General features: G+C 41.1%; 1 protein-coding gene across 1 annotated transcript in view; it reads left to right on the top strand.

The window, feature by feature from the left end:
- Positions 1–24,679, top strand: part of SMU2 (RED family protein) — a 104,928-nt gene that overhangs the window by 59,398 nt on the left and 20,851 nt on the right. The window contains exons 5-7 of the mRNA XM_089384181.1: positions 10,877–10,991; positions 11,196–11,244; positions 11,432–11,521. Coding sequence (XP_089240307.1) covers positions 10,877–10,991; positions 11,196–11,244; positions 11,432–11,521 — 254 coding nt within the window. The remainder of the gene's footprint in view (positions 1–10,876; positions 10,992–11,195; positions 11,245–11,431; positions 11,522–24,679) is intronic.

Below are 24,679 nucleotides of genomic sequence, written 5' to 3'. Positions count from 1 at the left end.
ATACTTTCATCAAAGATCACATCTCGGCTTACTTCTATTCAATGCCCTTCCTTTATGTAGATCCTATATGCCTTTGAAGTGTTACTATAGCCAACAAATATTCCCTTCATGCTTGTAGGATCTAACTTCTTTCTCTTATCTTTCAGAATGTGAATGTAGATAGGACAACCAAATATTCAGAGATGGTCTACACTTGGTTTCTTCCCAGTGAATGCTTCTTCAGGAGTCATGTTGTCTAGTGATTTGTGAGGACTTCAATTTTGAATGTAGACAATAGTTTTTGTTGCTTCACCCCATAGAAATTTAGGCAAGTCTTGATCATGTAACATGGCTCTAACACTTTCCTCAATTGAGTGATTCTTTCGTTCAACAACTCCATTTTGTTTTGGATTATATGGGATTATCAACTCCCTCTTAATTCCATCCTCCTTATAGAAAGCTATGAGTTCCTTTGATGTGTATGCTCTTTCGTTGTCAGATCTTAGTACCTTTATCCTCCTTTCTGTAAGATTCTCTACTTTAGCATTGAATTCTTGAAATTTTTTGATGACTTCATCCTTAGACTTTAGCGAATAAATCCAAGTTTTTCTTGAGTGGTCATCAATAAACGTCACATAATATAGATGACCTCCAAGAGACTTTGTAGACACAGGACCACAAACATCAAAGTGAATGAGATCCACGGTTTCTTTTGATCTTGAAGCGTTGCTTCCAAATGGTTTTTTAAATTCTTTTATGTAATGCACATCCCTTGCATACTCCTTCATGATCCTCCTTAAGTTCAAGGATGTCATTCACCATTGAATTTAGAGTTGGTAAGGTTTTGTAGTGAAGGTGTCCAAACCTTCGATGCCAAAGTTCACATGGACTTACTTCAATGTTAACCAATGCTTGAGAGAGAGGTGTCAACAACTTGTTGAGTTTTCCTTCACGAATCCCGATGACTTTTGCATTGTTGATGCTAGAGTCTTTATCCCATATGATAACCTTTCCATCTATGAAAGCGACTCTATCTCCCTTATCGTCTAGACATGAAATAGAAAGTAAATTATTTTGCCAACCTAGTACGAATAAAATGTTGTTGATCCAATTCCTCTTACAAGATAGCTCTTCTTGTCACTAAGTTCAACCGAGTAGGAATATTTTTCTCTTGATAAGGTCTTTAGTTGTTTGTGCTCACCTGCCATATGTCTAGATGTTCCACTGCTGATTACCCATATATTTTTATCTTCAAACGTACCTGTAAGCGCTGAGAATAACTCTTTGTCCTTTGTAGAAGTCTTGGTCATATTATTATTGATGGATAATAGGAGATTTCATAATGCCTTGACACCTTGCTTGGGATGACTTGCCACCATAAAACATTGCTTCAATGATTTCTTCAAGGATGTAGTGATCTTCATCATGCCCAACCTTAGCTCTGATACCATGTTGAGAAATCTAAATGGCTTCAACTAGGATGTTTTCTCTTAAATAGTCAAACTTGATCACTGCTTGTGATGTATTTTTATTTTTCTTGATTATTAGCTTCTCCTTTTATTATTATGTTGTTCTTATCATCAAACAACTACCAAAACAAGAAGATCAATACACAAGAACACAGGATGTAGGCTTCAAACCAAGGCCAAAACGTCTCCACTTGAGAGGAAAACCCACAAATATCTTCTTATAGATTCTTCAAATGACGAATTCCAATACCTCTAGACCAAGACCAATACCATTCCAAGACCAAGTCAGACTTTCTTGATGGTGTGCTTCCTTTGTCGAATTCAAACCTGCTGGCGTTGTTGTGTTGGCAATGGCATTGATGTCAAGAAGGTCATGGCGTTGTTGTGTTGGCAATGGCATTGATGTCAAGAAGGTCATGGTCATGGTCATACTTGTCATATGCATGTGTGATGGATGTTGACTTGGTGGTCCTATTGGTTGGCATGATGTATTGACAATGAGATGGTTGTGTTGGCATTGATGTCAACTCTAGAGGTCATGCACTTATGTCAACCTCATGATGATGTAGATTGATGGACCATGGTGTGTGTCGGTATGTGTTGGCATTGATGGAGCTTGATGGTAGCATGATGGTCTTGGAGGAGTTGGCATGTGTTGGCATGTGCATTGATGGACATGTCATGATGGTTTGTTGATGCTGCTACAGGTAGAGGAGGCTACTACAGGTGATGATCAGAGATCCATGTGATGGAGATGGTTCATGGCACACTAGTTGAGTTGTCAACTAAGTCTTCATTAGGTCTTGATGCCTATGCCTATGAGGAGACTTGTTTTAGTGATGTGATGGCTTGATCATGGTGCTATGAAGGTGCTTCAAAGTTCAGATGTGTTGCAGCTTGTTTAGAGGTTTGATGGAGATTGGAGGACTTGTTGGCACACTTGCCAACCTTGTTTGATGGCCCTTCTAGGTCAACTTCTAGTGACACTTTGGAGGCTTGTTTGATCCTTTTGCAGAGGTGCTAGAGGCCATGTTAGAGGTCTGGAGGCATGTACAAGTACAGAGGAAGAGGATGCAACTGATGGCAGAGGTCCGGAGCTGAAGAACTAATGTTTTTACTGAGCCTAAGCCCCAATTGCATGCACAAAGGCCTATGTGAGCGGTTGGGATGCTCCAGTTGCATGGAAGCCAACCCGTGGGAGCGGTTATAGCCCCAGTAAAGTTCAGACAGTGTCAAGGGAGCGATCAAGGGTTTTCACGAGATTTTCTCCACATTCCTCGCACTGTTCGGAAGGAAATTAGCTTGGAAATTCCTAGAGGCTTCCAAAAAAAGTGAAAAAGGTCGAAATGGTTTGAAAAGGTCCTCTCATGATGTGAATGCATTTAGTGCACTAGTAGTGACCTTAGTGGATTGATTTGGTCCAATTTGTGCACCTTTGATCCTAGCCCCAAGCTCAATTTCACCCTACATGTTTTATATACTTGATCTTGGAGCTATGTGATGGTTGATTGTGAGTTGATTGAGTTGAGGATGTATGTATGAGAGTGAGAAGGTATCAAAGGAGTTTATGCTTCAGACCTTGAGTAGAGCCTGGATGCTTCAGTCCATGAGTGTCAGTGACTGAATAATGTGCAAATTTGAAGCATGATTCAATATAGATCAGATTTGGAGCTGTTGGAGTAGAGATTGATTGGAGAGTGTTGTATGCTGCTGGATAGATTTTTTGTGGAGACTCTCACACTTGTTTTTGTAGGAGATGCTATTACTTTTGGTGCATAGCCTTAGTGTTGTATGTTGCTAATTGTAGTATGCAACAGTTACATTCTGATGTGAGGGTTTGATATCAGATTTGTGTGGCCACAATTTTCTATTGGAGAGCACATATTTTGTGCACTTGTTTATCTTCTATTTGATGATGAGATCTTGCTGCTGAGAGCAAGTATGCAAAAATAATTTCTTGTTGAGCATAGTGTCTTGGGATCCAGTTTGAAAATAGATGAAAGGAGGTCTGCATAGTGGAGAGGAGAAATGACTTCATGAGAGAGGAGCAATGAGGGCAAAGCTTCAATGAAAGGAACACGTTTCTCAATCCAATGGTGGTTGGATACTTCAATGGTAGTTGGGCGAGGATTGACTGATTGTAGTGGCCTTCAATGGATGGTAGTCCGTAGAGATCCATAGAGAACAAAGTCTTTCGAGTTAATCAGTAGTATCAAGTCTCCTAGCCGATCAGTGTTGGCATTTTGTATTTGAGGTTGAGTATCCATATTGATGGTAGTCAGCCAACCATGTAAAAGATCAATTGCTTGACTAATAGAAATTCAAAGCAGAGCAACAACAATAAGGGTGGTTTTTCTCTCAAAAGGGTTTCCTCTAGAAATCTTGTGTCACTTGTGTGGATGTGCTTTTGATGTGTTGATTATTGTTTATGTTGCTCACATGGTTTATGATTTAGTTGCTTATATGTTATATGCATGGATAATCTAATGAGTTGTTGGTGCATGTATGTGTGATTCAATAAGTGAAGTTAATAAAAGGCAAAAATCGTATATAGATCACACTACTGATTCACCCCCCTCTTAGTAGTGCTGAAAGGTTTCCAACAATTGGTATCAGAGCACATTTCCAACAAAACCCAGTCAAATCTCTTCCATCTGCACAATTTCAACCCCCAGCTACAAAATTTTGGCCTCCATTGCAGGTTTGAAATTTTTGGCCCTTGCAATAGTTACTGCTTCCACATGTGTGAGCAATTTCAGGGCTTTCAAGGCTTCCTTTGACCTTCGCTTGAGTTCCTCCTTCTTCTAGGGCTTGTAGGTGACCTAATAGTCCTTCCTTCAACCTTCTTTCTGCAATTTCCTCAAGTTCGATCTTATAGCTACAAAACCCTAGCCTTCCTTTCACACGTGAGAGAGAGAGAGGGAGAAATAACCCAAACAATTCGTCCGTCGTCCTTCTATCCTTCTTCGCTAGCCTTTCTTCTGCTTCTCCTTCGTGTAGATGATGAGAAGTGAGTGTGTGTCCATAGGAGGTCGAGTTCCCTCTATATAGGCTTCCAAGGAGGACAACATGCCCTAATGAGGCCGATTTCTTAGCTGCCAGTCCAACTTGGTCTTGGAGGGTATTTTGACACTTTTAAATACAAAATTTTTTCTTTTGTCGTGTTACAATGTGCCCAATGGGGTCTTCTTCATATGACAATGACTCTATTAACTTCTTGACACTAAGACAAACCCTAGAAGCACACAATGGGTGTTTGACCTCTAAATAAAAGACCTTGAGCATGAAACGCATGCTTCAAAAATAACAATAATATTTTTTTTTTTTGTTCTTCATACAATATACAAGAATCAAGAGTACATTTCATATTTATGACGACCGAACCTAGTTACAAATTTCAACACGTTTTGGAATGTAACTATACCTCTCTTAACAATATCCCTGATTTGATGATAACGTATGTTGATGTGCTTTGAGTGATGATGAAACAATGGATTTTTAGAGAGCTTGATGTAGTTTTGGTTGTCACAATGGATCATAGTGGGCTCCAACTCTGGCCCAACAAGCCCACGAGAAGCTTCCTCAACCAAAAAGCTTCGCACCCTTCCAAACTGATAGCCATGTACTCGACCTCAATTGAGCATAATGCAACTGATATTTTCTTTCGTGTAAACCAAGAAACAGTTGCTTATCCAACACTAAATGTGCATCTTGATGTGCTCTTCTTGTCTGTGAAGCCCCCTTTCGAATTCGCATCAATGATGCTGTCAAGCTTCACTTGATCAACTTGTCTATACCACAATCCGTACTCTACTGCCACCCCTGAGATATCTCAATACATACTTGGCAACAACTCAATGCGCTCCGGTAGGCTCTACCATGAACTGCTTCAAAGAGTTTACTGCAAAACACAAATCTGGCCATGTGTTCACCAAATACATTAGTGACCCAATCAACTATCGGTAAAGTGAGGGATCTACTCGCTCTAATTTGGATGTATCCACCTTCCTCCAATCTGTGACTAGAGGCGTGGTCATGGGTTTGCAATCCTACATGTTAAATCTCTTCAGAATCTTCAAGGTGTACTTGCCATGCCCCAGGGATCTCCCCATTACCTTGCCAAATCTCAAGTCCAAGGAAATAGTGTATCAACCCCATATCCTTCATCTCAAACTCGCCTAGAAGATCTCTCTTGCACTCTTAGATGAACTTATCTGTGCTTATCAAAATCGGATTGTCCACATATAACACCTGAATAAGTGGCTCCATAGTTGCGGGGGAGCGCCTCCCCCCCTTGATCTCGCTCCCAATCCGTGCTCCGGGCGGGATCGACTCGGGAGTGCGCTCCCTAAAAAAAAATTGCTCCCTGCCTTTTTGGGAGCGTTTTGCCTTTTTTGCAATTTTGTTTTTGCAATGATGTTTCAAATGCAATTGTTTTTCAAAGAAACAAATAAGTGTTTATTGGGGCAACTTAATGATCAAGACTATGGCCCTAGTATTGATATGCGATTCATGGTAATGTTAAATTCTTAAAGTAATCTTCATTTTCATCCTTTTACTTAAATTTTTAACATTACCATGAAATGACTCAGGATGTTTGAGAGTGGTTTCAACCTCATTGGATTTCATATGCAAAAAGTAGAATTTTAGATTTCATTCAAAATCTAGCAGACTTATCAGTTTTTCAGGATTTCAGGATTGCATTGTTTCCATTGAATTTTGTCATGTATTAGGGTATGGAACTTGTATTTAATCAAGAGCACCAATCCCTCTATGTACCTTGATGTTAGTGACATTGGTTGTCGAACTCCTCTATCATGACCCTCCTAAAAATGTACGCATCACTCAAACAAAATCTTGACTTGACATGCTATGCTTTTTCTATCTTATGTTAATGCTTAGAGGGTGATATTAATGACAAAGATCCCTATGCAGATACAAAGGTACTGACAAAGATACCTCTGGATATTAATGCTTAGAGGGTGATATTAATGATAAAGATCCTGATTTTCCAACAAGACTAAAAAATTAGACATTTCTCGTTGTGGCAAGAGGCCCAAGCATAAGCAATAGATAATAGATTTACTTGTCTTTTCTAGTTTCTAGTAGTTTTTATAACTATTGACTCTTTCATATTTATTATGATATTTTTTTAAACAATTTATGACAATTTAAGTTTGAAGTTGGCAACTATAACTCAGTAGTAATGAATTATGAATATGATGCTTCATGAAAGTTGAAAGTTGTTTCATTTCATTTTATAACATTTCATTTCATGTTAGATATTATTTGTTGTAATGGTTACACTTAGCTTACAAGTACAATTTTGGTGATCAATGATGATAAATGTTATATATTGAATTTTGAAAGCTTGAAACTTTAAGATTGATGAATCATGACTCAATATGTTGTATGTTACTAACTTGTGGACATGGTTGATGAAGATTATAACTTCTAGATGATTGTTGTTATATGGTTCAATCTATGTTTTTTTTTGTTTTTTATATCTAATTCATCATTCTACATGTTTTTGTTGACATATATGTATCAAAATATAAAAATATAAAAAATATATATATTATATAAAAAGCACTTCGGGATTCGCTCCCAAACCGGTTGCTTTTGAAAATGTCGCTCCCGCACCCGTTTTCGCTCCCGCTCCCCGCTTTCGCTCCCACTCCCAAGTAACATTGAGTGGCTCACCTTCAACAACAATGTAGTAAAGGTTGGGGTTTGCTTCACTCTTGGTTAAGCCCAATCCCTGAAGATAACTGCCAATCCGAGCATACCATGCCCTTGGAGCTTGTTTTAGCCCATACAAGGCTCTCTTGAGTCTCCAAACGTGAGTATCCCTATTGCATGTCTCATATCCCTCTAACTGCTCAATATAAATCTCTTCCTCAACAACCCCATTGAGGAGCGATGTTTTAACATCCATCTAGTGGATCCTCCACCCCGTTTGAGTTGCAATAGTTGCAATTGCCTTGATAGACGAATACCTAGCCATTGGGGCAAAGGTCTTGTCATAGTTGATCCATTCTACTTTTGAGAACCATTTTGCCACAAATCTTGACATATATTTCTCGATGCTCCCATCAGCCCCATGCTTAATCTTATAGACGCAACGAGATCCCACCACGGATTCACCCTCTGGTCTCGGTATCACTTCCCAGACATCATTCTTCATGATGGAGGCATACTCCACCTTGGCATCTCTCCACACCTGCTGAGTGGCTACCTCTTGGTAGTTGGAAGGCTCAGTATCCAACAACTCGGTCATAAGTGTCATATGCCTTGTGTACCTCTATGGTTGTTTGCTTTGTCGAACTGTTGTACTAGGAGTACCAACTTGCTCTTATGCCTCTTGGATCAATTCATTTGCCCATCTTGCTCTCCTTCTCCTTGTGTTGGGAGTCACGGCTTTAATGGGCTCTACTTTCTCTCCTCCAATTGCGTGTCCTTCTCGTCCTTATGCTGCTCGGCTAGCCCATCATCACGCTTAGTTGTAGTCTGAGGTGCTGGCCAAGCCTCCTCCTCCTCCTCCTGCATTGTAGTCAACTCATGCTCTAAGGACTTTTGAAAGCCCTTTCCTCCTCAAACTTCACATCTCTATTGATGATTGTTTTCTTGAGTGCTGGTATATTCACCCTTTATGCTTTGGATGTCTTGCTATAGCCCTCGAAGATTCCCATGTTTGTTTTGGGCTCCAACTTCTTTCTTTTCTCCTATGGTACATGGTAGTACACTAGGCTACCAAATATTCGAAAATGTGACATTCGGTTTCTTCCTGGTAAAAGCCTCCTCTGGTGTAACTCGCCTCAACACTCTGTGTGGGCTCCGGTTCTGCAAGAAAGCTGCTATATTGCATGCCTTAGCAAAAAGAAACTTGGGAAGCCCATGGTCATGCAACATTGCTTTTGGCTGCTCCAACTATGGCCCTGTTCTTGCGCTCTACCACCCCATTCTGTTGAGGATTAGATGGTGTAGTCCATGATCTCCTTGTTTGAGTCACGTCTACCTCTGCTGGTTAATGCTGCAGTTGTCTCAAACTACAATCTATACAGGCTCTTGTACCTAACCCCAATATGCTTAGCCACTTTGGAGTCCAAAGGTTTTATAAAACCCCTACCTTGTCTGAAGGTCACCTCTTACCCCTTATCCTCCAATGCTGAAACTAAAACAAGGTTCTTCTTGAGCCTAGGTACGTAAAGTATGCCTCTGAGAGGTAGAGGGTTTCCAGACTCCATCTAAAATCGAACTGTACCAATGCTCTCAACCCGGTACTTCCCATCATCTCCCATCTCAATATTTAACTGCATGTCCTTTTCTGATAGTTTGCTAAACTACTATTTGTTTTCCATCATATGATAGGATGCACTGTTGTCCACATACCATAAACTAGTAGCCACCGAGCTTGCCGTGCAAGTAATGGGTGAAAATTCCTTCTCAAAATGAGAAGAGAACTCATATCTCTTTGCAGAGGTTGCTACTTGGTTCTTCTTGGACCCTTTCTTCTTGTTAGGGCATTTAGTAGCATAATGCCCAAACTGGTGGCACGAAAAGCACTTGATCTTGCTGAGATCCTTTTTCTTCTTCTCGCCCTTGGAGCTCAACTCTCCACCACCATTGCTCTTTTTCCCTTTGAATTGTCCCCTTTGTTGGCTAGGGAAACCTTTTCTTCATCTTCCTCATTGTTAACATGAGACCCAAATTGAACTTGTCTGTGGATCTTTTCTTGGACACAGAATCTGCAAGCTTTTTTCTGGCACAAATCCCATCCGTGAAGGCTTGCCAAGATTTGGTGAAACCTGACAGGGCAAAATTCATTAGATCCCTATTTGGAATTGTCTCACCCACACCAGCCAATTCTTCCCTTGGGGAAATTTGGTGAGGTAAGACGCCACAAAATCTGACTTGGACATTTTAATGTTCCTGAGCTTGTCCTTCAATACCAACTTCTTGGCCTCACTCGAAGCCTGATAAAGACCAATGATGGCTGCCCACATGGATTTGGCTGTCTTCTTCCCTGTTAGGCGAGGAATAATGTGGTCTTTGACTCCCTCCGAGATGATTCTTCTTGCCTTGGCATCTTTCTTGTTATGTTGAGCCAACTGTTGAGGGTCAATGGGTGCAGTTGGGACATTATCAACAAACTCCCATACCCCTTGCTCCTCCAGCACCACTGCTATCCTCTCACACCATGAACAGAATTTGGACGCACTGTCCAATCTGTCCTCAAATATGAGACCCTGATATGTCATACTGCCAAATCACACTGCCCAGAAACCCTAGCGGTCAAATTGACTTGGTGAACTCACTCCCTCTAAATTGCACCACCTGCTCCTGAAGATTGAAATTGTGTTTGGTCTTCAATTAGAGGCTATGCTTTGATACCATGTTAGATTTCCTTAAAACCTAGTAACTGATTTGCAATTTTCTAAGTGTAAAACCAGAAATACAAACAACAGTTGTTCTGGAAACTTAAATTGCAAATACACTGAGTTTTCTAACTTAGCATGCACAACCGGAAATTAATAATAAATCAGAAGACAAACACATTCAACACATAGAACACAAGATATACCTAGGAAACCCCAACTTCAGGGAAAACCTGCAAACTTTGTGTGTCTTTTATTATCTTCAGCAAAAGGGTAATCTTCAGAAAATTTACAGCAAGGGAAAACTTCCCTTTCACCACAGGAAAACAACTGATTTGCTTCCAAGATAAATTGATCTCCCTACTGCGCACTTGATCTGCCAAATGGCCGTGCATATCTACCTATCTGTGCACACGTGTGAGTTGAAGATCTCTCTTTCTGTGCACAAGTGCGAGTGGAATAACTGCGCTGAGGCTGTAAGAGCAGCTCGACCCTCACTTGATCTCCTTATTAGTCTATGAAGCTCTGCGATCTGCTGAAACCCTAGTCTCTCCCTTCGCTGATCTGACACACTTCTTGTGCTCAACTGACTGGCCACTCAATCGCTCATCTCCTCTTATAATTTCAACCTAAGCCCCATCTTCACTCTCCACAGCTGAGATTAGATCTTGATGAAGGGCTGAGATTAAATCATAAGTTAACTTAGGATTTTTAAATTTTTCCTAAGTCCAACTTTAGGAAATAGTTAAATAAATTTATATTCTGCTAATGTGACCATCTTGTGGGTCCCTCTGCTAGCTGTAGCACCTAGGCAAGCAGAGCCCTTACTTCTCTACTACAAATGAACAGTTCACAAGATAGTTGCTTTGGAACTAACATCCAGCTTTCTTGTCTGTGCTGGGGCATTTCTTTTAGCCTCTAATGTTGAGTTTTATTTGGCATTTTCCATGTTTTGGAAATCAATGTTTGACTTACATCTGTTTTAATATTATAATTGGGCATGCTATATGCTTTGCACACTGGAAACTGATGTCAACTGTTTGTTTGCAGGTGATGTTGAACATACACATCTGGTGAAAGGTTTAGATTATGCATTGCTGCACAAAGTGAGGAGTGAGATTGACAAAAAACCAGAGAATGAGGATATTGCAGATGGGAAGTCAAGGTAACAAAAATATAAGAATTAAATACATGCTAACTAGCTGGGAAATATAGTTTTCATCTGAATCTTTTTGCCAGTTACTTAAGTTCAGGATTTGATTGAAAAGGGATGATCGGCATGCAGAATACTGTTTGTTTCAAGGGTTAGGCAATGGTGCTGTTTCACTTTATACTTTTATTTCCTTATTTCCTGTATATTTTTTAACAGAGTACAGAAGGAAGACCAACCAGTATCATTCCGCACTGCTACAGCAAAGGTGCACTGCAATTTCTATAAATGAATAATTTAGATTGTCTATTAGACTAGGTATCATGATACAATGGGTTCTATTGACTTGAAAAAACAGACTGGTTTACTATTTCGTAGAAGCAGTTACTAAACTCTTCTGTTATTATAATCAGATTATATATTCACTTATGTCAATGAAATTATGCTTTTGGCAGCTGATTTATCAATGGATGATAAAGCCTCAGAGCATGAACAAGACTAATGAAATGTTTCTTCCAGGCCGAACAGCTTTTGTCTACAACATTGTAAGGCTTGCTGATAATTTACTTTTTGAAGGATAGAATTTTAATGAAATGGCTGCTCTGCAGACATTCAAAATTTTTGCTTGCTAAATATCCACCAATTTGAATTTCCATTGGGCATGCTAACGAATTTCCAGGAAGTGTGACACCTGTTCTACTATTACTGTGGAGAAAATTTGAAGATATTGCTTGTTCTGATATTTGGTTTGTACTCAAGATGGGCATAATGCTTTTTGAAATATTGGAGTACAAGAGCTGGATGGAAGTGATTTCAATTGAAAGATGGCCTTTCATTGCTGACCTTGGACTATCATACTCAGTTCACTGGTATTTAAACTGGAAGGAAAAAACTCACATCTTTCATCCCAAATACTGTCTTAACCGGCAAATCATAAAGTGTGTAGGAAATGACCTCCACTACAAAAGTGCACTTATCTGATTTGCATTAACAAAGCTTTAGTGTTTAAATTATCATTCATGTTATCTTCTGGATTTGCACACAAGATAAATCTAAATCGTCCAAGTACAAAACCTAGGACAACTTAGAAGGCCATCCACTGTCACCTCAATGATGACTTCCCTCACTTTTAGCTCTCTCTCTTTGGTATGGTATTTAATTTTGATTCCATTAATATATGGAATAGTAGTCATAAGTAGAAATGTAATTAGAAATAAGTCATAAGTAGAAATGTAATTATGTAATTAGGTGAACGGTTCCTAACAGGAATAACGGAACATTGCTATATGTACAACACCACCTCATGTAATCTTACACACATTTATATAATACATTGCTATCATTCAAGCTCTCTTGCTTGTCTAATGTATATTCTCCATAACATAGGTTAAATTTTAATATGGTATCAGGGCCACTGTGATTGTGGCCTAGGGTAACCTCAAAGATCTGTGCCAAGACAAGGTTTTACACATCCTTGGAGACAGACGAGAAGAGAGACCAGGTTCAAATCATGTAATGGATGCATCATCCAGTGAAATTTTACGATATAAGCCTGAATTGAATCTGTACAGTGTGTATCCTTTCAACAGTGGCTAACCAGTGATTAGAGTTTGAATTGAATCTGTGTAGCCTGTATTCATATAATAGTGGCTGATTGTTAATTAAAATTCTTTCTTGTGCGAAAACTTGAGCAGCTAATTTGTATGAATGATGGCTTGACCAGTTAAAGGCTACTTAAAGCGTACAATGGCGCAACAATTCAAATTGGATGGTTCAATTGATAAATATAAAGCCAAGTTAGTTGCAGAAGGATGTGCACAAAAGAAATATATCAATTATGAGGAAACATTAGCTCCTACTACAAAATTAATCACATTCAAAATGCTAGCTCTTGTAGCATAGTTTGGATGGCAAGTACACCAAATGGATGTTAAAAGTGCATTCCTAAAAGGGGACTTACAGGAAAAAGTGTACATGGAGCAGTTTGAAGGATTTGCAATTGAAATAAAGAAAAAATTAGTAAGTTGATGAACGTTTTGTATGGACTAAAACAAGACCCTCAAACATGGTATGAAAAGATCAATAAGTATCTTAAATCAGAATTGATTCTAGTCCTAACTTGTTTAGCGAAGGAGGTGAAGAATTTTTCATCATGGTTGTATATGTCAATGACTCGACAATTACAACTAGCAGTAATGACTTAATTGAAAAAAATATAGTCTTTGCAAATCATTTGATATGAGTGATTTGGGATTGTTACATTATTGTTTGGGCATTGAAAGTTTGGTAGTGGCTAAACACGATTTTCATCTCACAGACAAAGTATGCTTTGGATTTTTTTTGGGAAAGTGACTCGGGATTGTTACGTTATTGTTTGGGTATTGAAAGTTTGGTAATGACAAAACACGATTTTCATCTCACAGAGAAAGTATGCTTTGGAATTTTTGGGAAGGCCATGAGGATGATTGAGATCGGAGAAAGGGGAGCACTGATGGTAGATGATATTGATGTGTCGTGAACAAGCTTGGATGTTTTGAAGAAGTGCTGAAGCTGAGTTTGGTACTGCTGAAGAAGATTGGAGAAGAAAGCTCCCGTCAAGATTTGTTTGAATACTATGATCAGAATGGTTAAAGACCCTGGAAATTGTGCTAGCATATCAATAATAAGAAACAATATATTGAAAGTGATTAGGGTCGTGAAGCTATAGTACGTTCCGACAGATGAGCAAGTAGCTGATGTGTTGACAAAATCTATTCCCAACAAGAAGTTTATCTATTTTAGAAGCATGCTTGCGCTGGTGGATATCTCTAATTTGGTTGAGAGCGAGAGATGAGTACCATAAAACTGCCCAAACGATGGTACTTGGGAGTGCATCTTGGCCTAGTTAATATTGAGATCTCATGTTCTGATGTCTGGATCCCGGTGTGGGAGGGTATCTTGGTCTTGTGGAGCTTCGGTTTAGTGTTGATACCTGGATCCCTGTGAGGGTTGGTGTTGGAGCATGGAGGCCTAGATGGTATCTATATCCTATTGGATTGATACTAGGGATATAGTCCGATGGTACCTATAGAGGCAGTTGCCTTGATGACACCTTAGTCCATGTTGGAAGGACACCTTGGCAGTAAGGGTATCCCTAGCATTGTGTATGAAGCGACAAAACTCAGAATTGTTTGTGCTTTAAATATTTAAAATACACAATGTATTGTAGTAATATTTTTATTAATAAGATGAAATGTACAAGAGTGGTTGAATGTTACAATGAGGGCTTGCTAATATACCTAGGCAGGTACCCTTTCATGAATGGTCATGTGTTTTAAATATTTAAAATACACAATGTATTGTAGTAATATTTTTATTAATAAGATGAAATGTACAAGAGTGGTTGAATGTTACAATGAGGGCTTGCTAATATACCTAGGCAGGTACCCTTTCATGAATGGTCATGTGTTTTTATACATGCCTTTCTATTTAACTAATGACTATTTAATAACCATTACTATGATTTTTATTATTTTTATTTATTGTATTTTTATTCATAACATTGCCCCTTTCTTCAAAAAGCTTTGTCCTCAAATCTTAATCCGCTATTAATTTCTTCATTCATCTACGTCATTTCGGCATGTGTAATTCATCGAAAGTACTATCATAGGATCAGGGATTTTCCATTTCTCCTTCAATTTTTTTTTGGATTAAATAATAATAATACTATATATATATATTAAATAATAATAATTTATTTTAATTGAATTATATATATATATGGATATATTTTAATAATAATTCCCCTTTTAATCAATTTTTATATAAATAATTAATTCTTTTAATTAACTATTTATATAATTTATTAATTAATTTATAATCTTTTTAATATATAAATTACTCAGTTTATATAACTAAATATAACTATATAATATATATGTTATGACTTGGGCAACGATAAGTGATGTCGAACGACGGAACGTGGGCAAGGTTGCGACGGTTAAAAGGGGATAGGGGAGGTGGCATTGACCCTTGGGAAGCGTGAAGAGAACCGGTTGGGGGAGTAGGAGTTGCCACATTCGACGGTTGAATCGGTGGCTCGGGGTTGAAGGAGTATTGATTGGTGACAAAAATATTGGATTGGGTTGCAGCGGAAATGTTGACTGCGGTGGCCGAAGGATATGCTGCAGCAGCAACATGGTGGTCAGGGACGGAAGGAAGACGAGTGGGCAGAATATTGACTGCACGGATTGTCTGGCAGAAACAATAGACACGGTCGGGGAAGGAGAGACGGGGATGAGGCAAGGACTGGGCACGGTGAGAGGGTGTGTACTGTGTGATAATTTAGCAGTTGGGAGTATGTATGGCAATGGAAAAGTTGCTTATAGGAAATCGCAGAGGGATGGGAATTATTTGTTTGAGCATTGGAAAAGCATTCTAAGTTCTGCGATGGTGTCAATTGGCCATAAATTGCAGGATTTTAAATAGGTTGATTCGACGCACTATGGATTCCAGTTGTTGATAAAGGAAATTTATCTGGAATGAAATCAATAGCAACATCATGATTGCAAATAATCCTCAGTTCATGGGAAGCATCACCTACGGGCAGACTTCTTGAAGAAGTGACTTCTCCCAGCCTAACTCTCTTGTACTAGTACATCATTGCATGGTTTTCAAGCCTGATCGTGTAATATTCTTCAGATATTTCAAGATCACCATCATCATCATGGTATTTAGATGCATCATAACAAACCTCTGCTTCATTATGTAATGTCACTTGCTAATTGTTTTCCCAAGGAGGGGAGAAACCATTTTTGGTAATTTTGTTATTTTTGGCTTAATGCATTTTTGGTGGAAGAACTTGGGAGAAAGGGTGACGATGTGCTTTTTAGTGGATTGTGGTGACCACTCACCCTCCCAAAATACGTACCCCTTGGAGGCAACTTGATTTTCCTAAGTGGGAGATTGAAATATTTGATGGGACCCACGTGGGGCCCAAGTGAGCAAGCATAAATAAAAGGAAGTGAGCAACATTTAGGGCCTTTAAGGATTTGAGAATTCATTGTTGCTTTTGCTTTTTAGCTATCATACAAGTCTTGTTCAGCACAAGAGCTTCCCAAGGAGTGAAGCTCATCCCTCTCTTCGGTGGACTTTGAGTGCCACCCTAGGAGGGCTTTCTTTGCCATTGGAGACAGAGAGAAATATCACCCGGTAGAGGAATACGATGCCTTGGCCACCAAGGACGCAGTTTTGGGAGTAGTAGGGATGCAGTGGGAGAGACTGCGTGTTGGTTGGAGCAGTAGAGCTGGGGAATTCGGATGTGAAGGTTGTTGGAGGTATTCTCATCGAGTTTCCACTTCAAAAAGGAGGAATTACAGCAGGAAGGCAAGCCAAATACTCAGGTTGAGCTGTTGGTCAAAGGGATTGCGTCATCGTCACCTAGGATTGTGCAGCCACTAGTGGGCGTCACTTGGAGGGAAGCTTAACAAGACGATTAGGGAGTTGGGTTGTGGGGAATTTGTTGGGAGGTTGATTTGGGAGGTTTTCTGACATTTTGGCAGCGAGTTATAGTAGTTCCAGTTTCAAGCATCAATTTCTAGTATTGGAGGAGGGCCAATCTCCAAGGGGTCGAAATTGGCAAGTCAAAACCAGAGAAAACCCTTTCTGGGTTTTGGAGACGAGTACATCCCCAAAATTGAAGAAATTTATGGGTTGTTTTGAGGGGGTAAATCAAAGCTTGAAGTTAGCCAACAGTGCAAATTTGAGGGGACAACGCAGTTCTCTAGGGCGCAGCGAAATCACAGCTGCTGGGAACTTTTGTATTGATCACCTGAGGCTTGTAGCTTGCCTTGTGCAAGCCCAGGTGCACCTCACCCAACTTCTATTGTACTCCAACATATTTGTTTAATGAAAAATGAGCCAATTGGGTGTTTGATGAGAAACTTTTGTTCATGTGTTCATTACCGAGTAAAATTTTATTGTGAATTTTATTACATGTCTTTGTTATCACTGCAAATCTTCCATTAGGAATATTACAGTGGTATCAGAGCATGTTCTTGGCCAGGGTGGGGAACAAGAGTGGGTGATGCCATCGAGATACCAAGAAATGGTTTTCTAGAGAGGCTGTAGTAGAGGCAGAGGCAGGGGTCGAGGTAGAGAAGAGGGGCTAGACCCATTTTCAGACACTGAAGTGGAAAATATCAGAGGCAGGATGGAGAACCAAGAAGAGAATGAGCAACGCATGCAGAGGAACACAGACTAGGTCTTAGAAGAGCTGCTAAGGACAAACCAACAAATGATGAGGCAAGGGAAGCTGATGATGGACATGATGCAGCAGGTGATGGGCCTGCAAATGGGTGGAAGACTAGAGGGAGAACCTCAAGGTGATGAGGGTTCCAGAGTGGGAGGAGGCAGTCGTACCTATCAGCCTCCACACACCCGACAATATGGGCAAGCTGACCGCCCCACAATGCCTCATTTCATGGAGGAGGCTGAGCCAGAGAGAGAGTCAGGCCCGATTGTAGACTTGGTACATTTTGTTGCATCAAGCATTGATGAGTATGAGGGGTTGGATGGCTGGATCAAGAGGGTGATGTCCTTTGGAGAGTACATCCACCTCAAGGAGAGGCGCACTACTGGGGTTGGAGGCCACTATAGGGGAGGAGCATCCAACAAAGATGTGCAGAAGCTATCGAGGAAGATTACACCCAAATTTCGATGGGTCAGCGAAGAGCTCAGCTAGGGCATGGATCCAAAAACTTGATACATATTTTCACTTGAATCCCATGAGGGAAGTTGATGCCATACATTTCGCCACCCTTCACTTGGAAGGGGATGCCTAGGAGTGGTGGTATCATGGGCTGATCATGTTGGGGCACCTTCACATCACCACTTATACAGAGTTCACCAGGAGATTGTTGGAGAGGTTTGAGAGGAAGGATCCAGAGCTACACTTTTGAGAGCTGGCCCACCTTAGACAGACCAGCAGTGCAGAGGCCTACATCACGGAGTTCTAGAGACTTGCAGTGACGGCGATAGATATTTCGGAGGCACGACTGATCATGTTGTTTGTAGAGGCGCTTGTTGAGCCTTTGCGTGGATGGGTGAGGGCTTATAAGCCCACATCACTACAGGATGTTATTTCTAGGACTCGAGACATGATCGATGTAGTGCCGAAGAACCGGGCCTTGGTTCCCACAAGACCCACAACCCCACAGGGGAACAAATATGCGAGGCCATGACAGAGAGATGGAGGACGTAGCCAGTTGGATGATGGCACCCAGAGGGACCTCAGGAGGAGGAGGTTGTGTTTCTCGTGCCAGGAGTCTTGGGCACTGAGGCACACATCAAGGTGTTCTCAGATAGCGAGTTTGAGGAGGAGGAGGCCGAGGCAGTAGAAAAGTCGGGAGATGAGGGAGGACCATCATTAAGAGGGCCACCACCACCACCACCACCTAGAGGAGGGTCGTTTGCCCCAACCGGGGGAGTCCTTGCTTCACTTCAGGGTGTGCTGAAGTATTTGACACTCAGGATCAGGGGGACTATACAGGGACAGCATGTGTCAGTCTTGGTTGACAATGGGGCCACCCACAATTTCATTGATGCCCAGATGGTGGAGTGTAGGGGCATCTAAACAACTACATTTGAGGGGTTCTCAGTTTTGGTACCCGGAGACCGGACCATGCAGTGTACTAAGTATGTACCCGGGTTGACCTTGAAGATGGGGAACTACTCACTCACTGACCATTTCTTCGTGGTTGATGTCCCAAACACCAATGTGGTGTTGGGTGTCCAGTGGTTGTATGCATTGGGGAAGGTCACTACTGATTGGCAGAAGCTGGAGATGGAGTTCATGGGTCCAAATGAGATGCCGGTAATGCCGAGGGAATGCACTCTTATCTCCCTCAGACAGTTTCAACTTTCAACCCACCAGATGGAGGCAAATCTGTGACATGGAGATGTGGAGTGGGCAATTGAGCTACTGATTTTTGAGTCGGGTACAAAGATGCAGGGTATACATCCAGACATACTAGCCTTGTTGGAGAAGCACCAGGGGGTTTTCGAGGATGTTCCACCAAGTAAACCGCCAGACCGTTGATTTGAGCACACCATTGAGTTGGAGGAGGGGGTGAATGCAATCATCACCATCCCTTATAGGCACTCGAAGGCCTATAAGGATGAGATAGAGTGGGTCATTCAGGAGTTGTTGAGATTGGGACACATCAAGCCTAGTTCGAGCCCATTTGCTTCTTCCGTGGTGCTAGTGAAGAAGAAATATGGGACGTTGCGCATGTGCATAAACTACCGAGCTCTCAATAAGAAGACCTTGAAGAATGGATACCCCATTCCATGCATATATGAGTTGATGGACGAGCTTATGGGAGCTAAATACTTCTCTAAGATAGATCTGCGTTCGGGATACCACCATATTCACATGAGGGAGAAAGATATTCGAAAGATTGCTTTTCGCTGCCATTATGGACACTTTGAGTTCTTGGTGATGCCCTTTGGGCTAACCAATGCTCTAGCCACATTCCAGTCCTGTATGAATCACGTGTTCCGTAGATAGCTAAGAAGCTTTGTCCTAGTTTTCTTTGATGACATACTCATTTACAACAAAACATGGGAGAAGCATCTTCAACATTTGGAGGAGGTGCTTCACATACTTGAGGAGCAACAGTTGTATGTGAAGTTGTCCAAATGTGAGTTTGGGCTAATAGAGATGTTGTACCTAGGGCATGTGATTGGGGAGGATAAAGTGAAGGTGCATTAAGAGAAAATTCGGGCAATTTTGGATTGGCCCACACCCAGGAATGTGATGGAGATGAGGGGTTTCTTGGGCATTTGTACTTATTACAGGAGATTTGTGAGGGGATTCTCACAACTCACAGCACCTCTTACAGATTTGATGAAGAGGGGAGCTTATGAGTGGATGCAGATGGTAGAGGAGGCCTTCACGCGCCTCAAGAGCGTCATGAGCAACTGTCTGGTCTTAGCCTTGCCGGATTTCACGCGGCCATTTGTGCTAGAGTGCGATGCGTCCGGTGAAGGTGTTGGGGCCATTTTGACACGAGGGGCCATCCTATTGCGTTTGAGAGCAGGAAATTGCAGCCTTACGAGCGATTGTACTTTGTGTACGACAAGGATATGTTGGCAGTGATGCAGGCACTAGCCAAATCCAGATAGTATTTAGTGGGCAACCAATTCAAAGTGAAGACAAATCACAACAGTCTTCGCTTCCTCCTTGAGCAACAGTCCTTAGAGGAGAGGCCGCAGAAATGGGTGAGTAAGCTCTAAGATTACGACTTTGAGATAGAGTATGTGAAGGGCAAACACAACGTGGTAGCAGATGCCCTCTCTAGGAGACCAGTAGCGCTGTCTTTGATGGATGTCACACAAGATTGGAAGGCTCAACTATTGGTTGAGTACTCCAAGGATATGTAGGCTTGCGACATTTTGGATGGCATGCACTGAGATGATTGATTCCGGGTGATGGACGATGTGATTTACTACAAGGACCGAATCTATTTAGTGACAGGATCTCGGCTAAAGGAGAGGATCATGCAGGCAACCCATGATTCTCCACTAGCAGGGTACACAGGTTTCCTCAAGACATACCGTGCCATCAAGGAGAGGTTCTCTTGGTGGGGACTTAAAGGAGATGTGCTGAAACACGTGAGGGAGTACGTGGAATGCCAAAAAAACAAGGTGGAGTTGGTCACCCGGCCGATTTGCTACAACCGCTCCCCATTCCGGAGTGGAAGTGGGAGAGTGTATCCATGGATTTCATAACCAGATTTCCGACAGCGCAAGGGTGAGACTGCATCTATGTGGTGGTTGATAGACTGACCAAGTTCACCCACTTCTTTGCTATTTCATTGAGATCTTCAGTTTGCCAGGTGGCCGAGTTATTCTTTTGGGAGTTTTTTCGGTTGCATGGTCTCCCCAAGACCATTGTGAGTGACAGGGACAATAGATTTATGGGGGATTTTTGGCAGGAGTTGTTCTGGCTAGTGGGTACAAAACTTACACCCAACACCAACTATCATCCCCAAACTGATGGGCAGACAGAGATTGTGAACAAATGGCTGGAAGGGTACCTGCGCAACTATGTGACTGGACAACAGAGAGCGTGGGTCAAGTGGCTACACCTCGGGGAGTTCTGCTACAACACGACTTATCACATGTCCATCGGTATGACTCCTTTCCAAGCACTTTATGGGTATGATGCACTTTCTTTTTCTGACATGGTGTTTGGAGATAGCAGGGCCCCAAGGGCAAAGGATTGGGTTCAAGAGAGCCAGGAGATTCTCCGAGCTCTCAAGAACAACTTACAGGTGGCCCAGAATCAACAAAAGGTATATGCTGATAAACACAGGGTGGAGAGACACTTTGAGGTAGGGGACATGGTCTACCTACACTTGCAGCCATACATGCAATCTTCGCTCAAGCAGAAGGGAGCAGAGAAGCTTTGCCCACGGTTTTATGGGTTGGATAAGGTGGTACAGAAGGTGGGAGAGGTGGCCTACGAGTTAGAGCCACCTAAGGAGAGTTGATTCACAATGTGTTCCATGTCTCATGCCTAAAAAAGGCATTGGAGCAGCATATTACAACAGCAGTTGAGTTGCCTCCCTTGGATGATGAGGGGCACTTAGTTTTGACACCTGAGATCATATTGGAGACCCGGGAGAGGAGGTTGAGAAATAGGGTGATCAAGGAGTACCTAGTCAAATGGAAGGATCTGCCAGGAGAGGATGCCACATGGGAGAGTGAAAAAATCTTGCAGCATCCAGTTTTGCAGTTGCTTGGGGACAAGCAACATCTGGGAGGGGAGGACTGTAATACCTGTTCCTAATTGTTTTCCCAAGGAGGGGAGAAACCATTTTTGACAATTTTGTTATTTTTGGCTTAATGCATTTTTGGTGGAAGAACTTGGGAGAAAGGGGGTCAATGTGATTTGTAGTGGATTGTAGGGGCCACTCACCCACCCAAAATACGCAACCCTTGGAGGCAACTCGATTTTCGTAAGTCGAGGATCAAAATATTTGATGGGACCCACGTGGGGCCCAAGGGAGCAAGCATAAATAGAAGGAAGTGAGCAACATTTGGGGCCTTTTGATGATTTGAGAATTCATTGTTGCTTTGGTTGTTTAGCTAAGCTACAAGTGTTGTTCAGCACAAGAGCTTCCCAAGGAGTGAAGCTCATCCCTCTCTTCGGTGGATTTTGATTTTCACCCTAGGAGGGCTTTCTTTGCCATTGGAGATAGAGAGAAATATCACCAAGCAAAGGAGTATGCTGCCTTGGTCAGCAAGGACGCAGTTTTGGGAGCAGTAGGGACACAGTGGGAGAGACTGCATGTTGGGTGGAGCAGTAGAGCTGGAGAATTCGGATGTGAAGATTGTTGGAGGTATTCTCATCGAGTTTCCACTTCAGAAAGGAGAAATTACAGCAGGAAGGCAAGCCAAATACTCAGGTCGAGCTGTTGGTCGAAGGGATTGCGTCATCCTCACCCAGGACTGCGCAGTCACTAGTGGGGGTCACTTGGAGGGAAGCTTAATAGGAGGATTGGGGAGTTGGGTTGTGGGGAATTTGTTAGGAGCAGTGTTGCGGGGGAGTGCCCCCCCGGATCTCGCTCCCAATCCGCGCTCCGGGCGGGAGTGACTCGGGAGTGGGTTGGGAGTGCGCTCCCGAGGGAGCAATTTCGGGAGCGCGCTCCCTACAAAATTTTTCGTTCCCTGCCTTTTCGGGAGCGTTTTGCATTTTTTGCAATTTTTTTTTGTAGTAATGTTCGAAATGCAATTTTTTTGAAAGAAACAAATAATTTTTGAGTGGGGCAGCTTAATGATCAAGTATATGTCCCTAGTATTGATATGCTGTTCATGGTAATGTTAAATTCTTAAAGTAAAAGTGACATTCTCCTTAATCTTCATTTTCATCCTTTTACTTAAATTTTTAACATTACCATGAAATGACTCAGGATGTTTGAGAGTGGTTTCGGCCTCATTGGATTTCATATGGAGAAAGTAGAATTTTAGATTTCATTCAAAATCCAGCAGACTTATAAGTTTTTCAGGATTTCAGGATTGGGGGATTGCAATGTTTCTATTGAATTTTGTCATGTTCTAGGGTATGGAACTCGTATTTAATCAAGAGCACCAATCCCTCTGTGTACCTTGATGTTACTGACATTGGTTGTCGAACTCCTCTATCATGACCCTCCTAAAAATGTACGCATCACTCAAACAAAATCGTGACTTGACATGCTATGCTTTTTCTATCTTATGTTAATGCTTAGAGGGTGATATTAATGACAAAGATCCCTATATAGATACAGAGGTAATGACAAAGATACCTCTGGATATTAATGCTTAGAGGGTGATATTAATGACAAAGATCCTGATTTTCCAACAAGACTAAAAAATTAGACATTTCTCGTGGTGGCAAGAGGCCAAGCATAAGAAATAGATAATAGATTCTCTTCTCTTTTCTAGTTTCTAGTAGTTTTTATAACTATTGACTCTTTCATATTTATTATGATATTTTTTAAACAATATATGACAATTTAAGTTTGAAGTTGGCAATTATAACTCATTAGTAATGAATTATGAATATGATGCTTCATGAAAGTCGAAAGTTGTTTCATTTCATTTCATTTTATAACATTTCATTTCATGTTAGATATTATTTGTTGTAATGGTTACACTTAGCTTCAAACTCTAAGATTGATGAATCATGAGACTCAATATGTTGTATGTTACTATGTTACTAACTTGTGGACGTGGTTGGTGGAGATTATAACTTCTAGATGATTGTTGTTATATGGTTCAATCTATGTTTTTTGTTTTGTTTTGTTTTTTGTTTTTGTTTTTTGTTTTTTGTTTTGTTTGTTTGTTTGTTTTTTTTGTTTTTGTTTTTTTGTTTTATTTTTTATTTGTTTATTTATTTATTTATATCTAATTCACTATTCTACATGTTTTTGTTGACATCTATGTATCAAAATATAGAATATATATATATATATAAAAAAAAACGCTCTGGGATTCGCTCCCAAACCGGGAGCTTCTGAAAATGTCGCTCCTGCTCCCTGCTTTCGCTCCCGCTCCCTGCTTTCGCTTCCGCTTCGAAGTAACATTGGTTGGGAGGCTGATTTGGGAGGTTTCCTGACATTTTGGCAACAAGTTACAACAGTTCCAGTCACAGGCATCGATTTCTAGTATTGGAGGAGGAACAATCTCCAAGGGGTCAAAACTGGCAGGTCAAAACCAAGGAAAACCCTTTCTGGGTTTTTTTGGGTTTTGGAGAGTACATCCCCAAAATTGCAGAAATTTCTAGGTTGTTTTGAGGGGTTAAATCAGAGAGCTTGAAGTCAGCCAACAGTGCAGATTTGAGGGGACAACGTAGTTCTCTGGGGAGCAGTGAATTCACTGTAGTTGGACACTTTTGTATTGATCAGCTTGTAGCTTGCCTTGTGCAAGCCCAGGTGCATCTCATCCAACTTCCATTGTACTCCAACATATTTGTTTAATGAAAAATTAGCCAGTTGGGTGTTTGATGAGAAATTTTTGTTCGTGTGTTCATTACTGAGTAAAATTTTATTGTGAATTTTATTACATGTCTTTATTATCACTGCAAATCTTCCATTAGGAATATTACACATTCGTGCTTCTCTTTCTCTTTAATGTTACTAGTGATGGTAAACTTGATGGCCTCTCAACGTTGCTTT

This window comes from Pinus tabuliformis, chromosome Q, assembly GCF_031772625.1.
Source record: "Pinus tabuliformis cultivar Carrire ecotype Pingquan chromosome Q, CPIR1, whole genome shotgun sequence".
In the NCBI taxonomy this organism is placed as follows: Eukaryota; Viridiplantae; Streptophyta; class Pinopsida; order Pinales; family Pinaceae; genus Pinus; species Pinus tabuliformis.
Note: the sequence above shows the minus strand (reverse complement) of the source record. Positions and strands in the feature narration are given on the sequence as shown.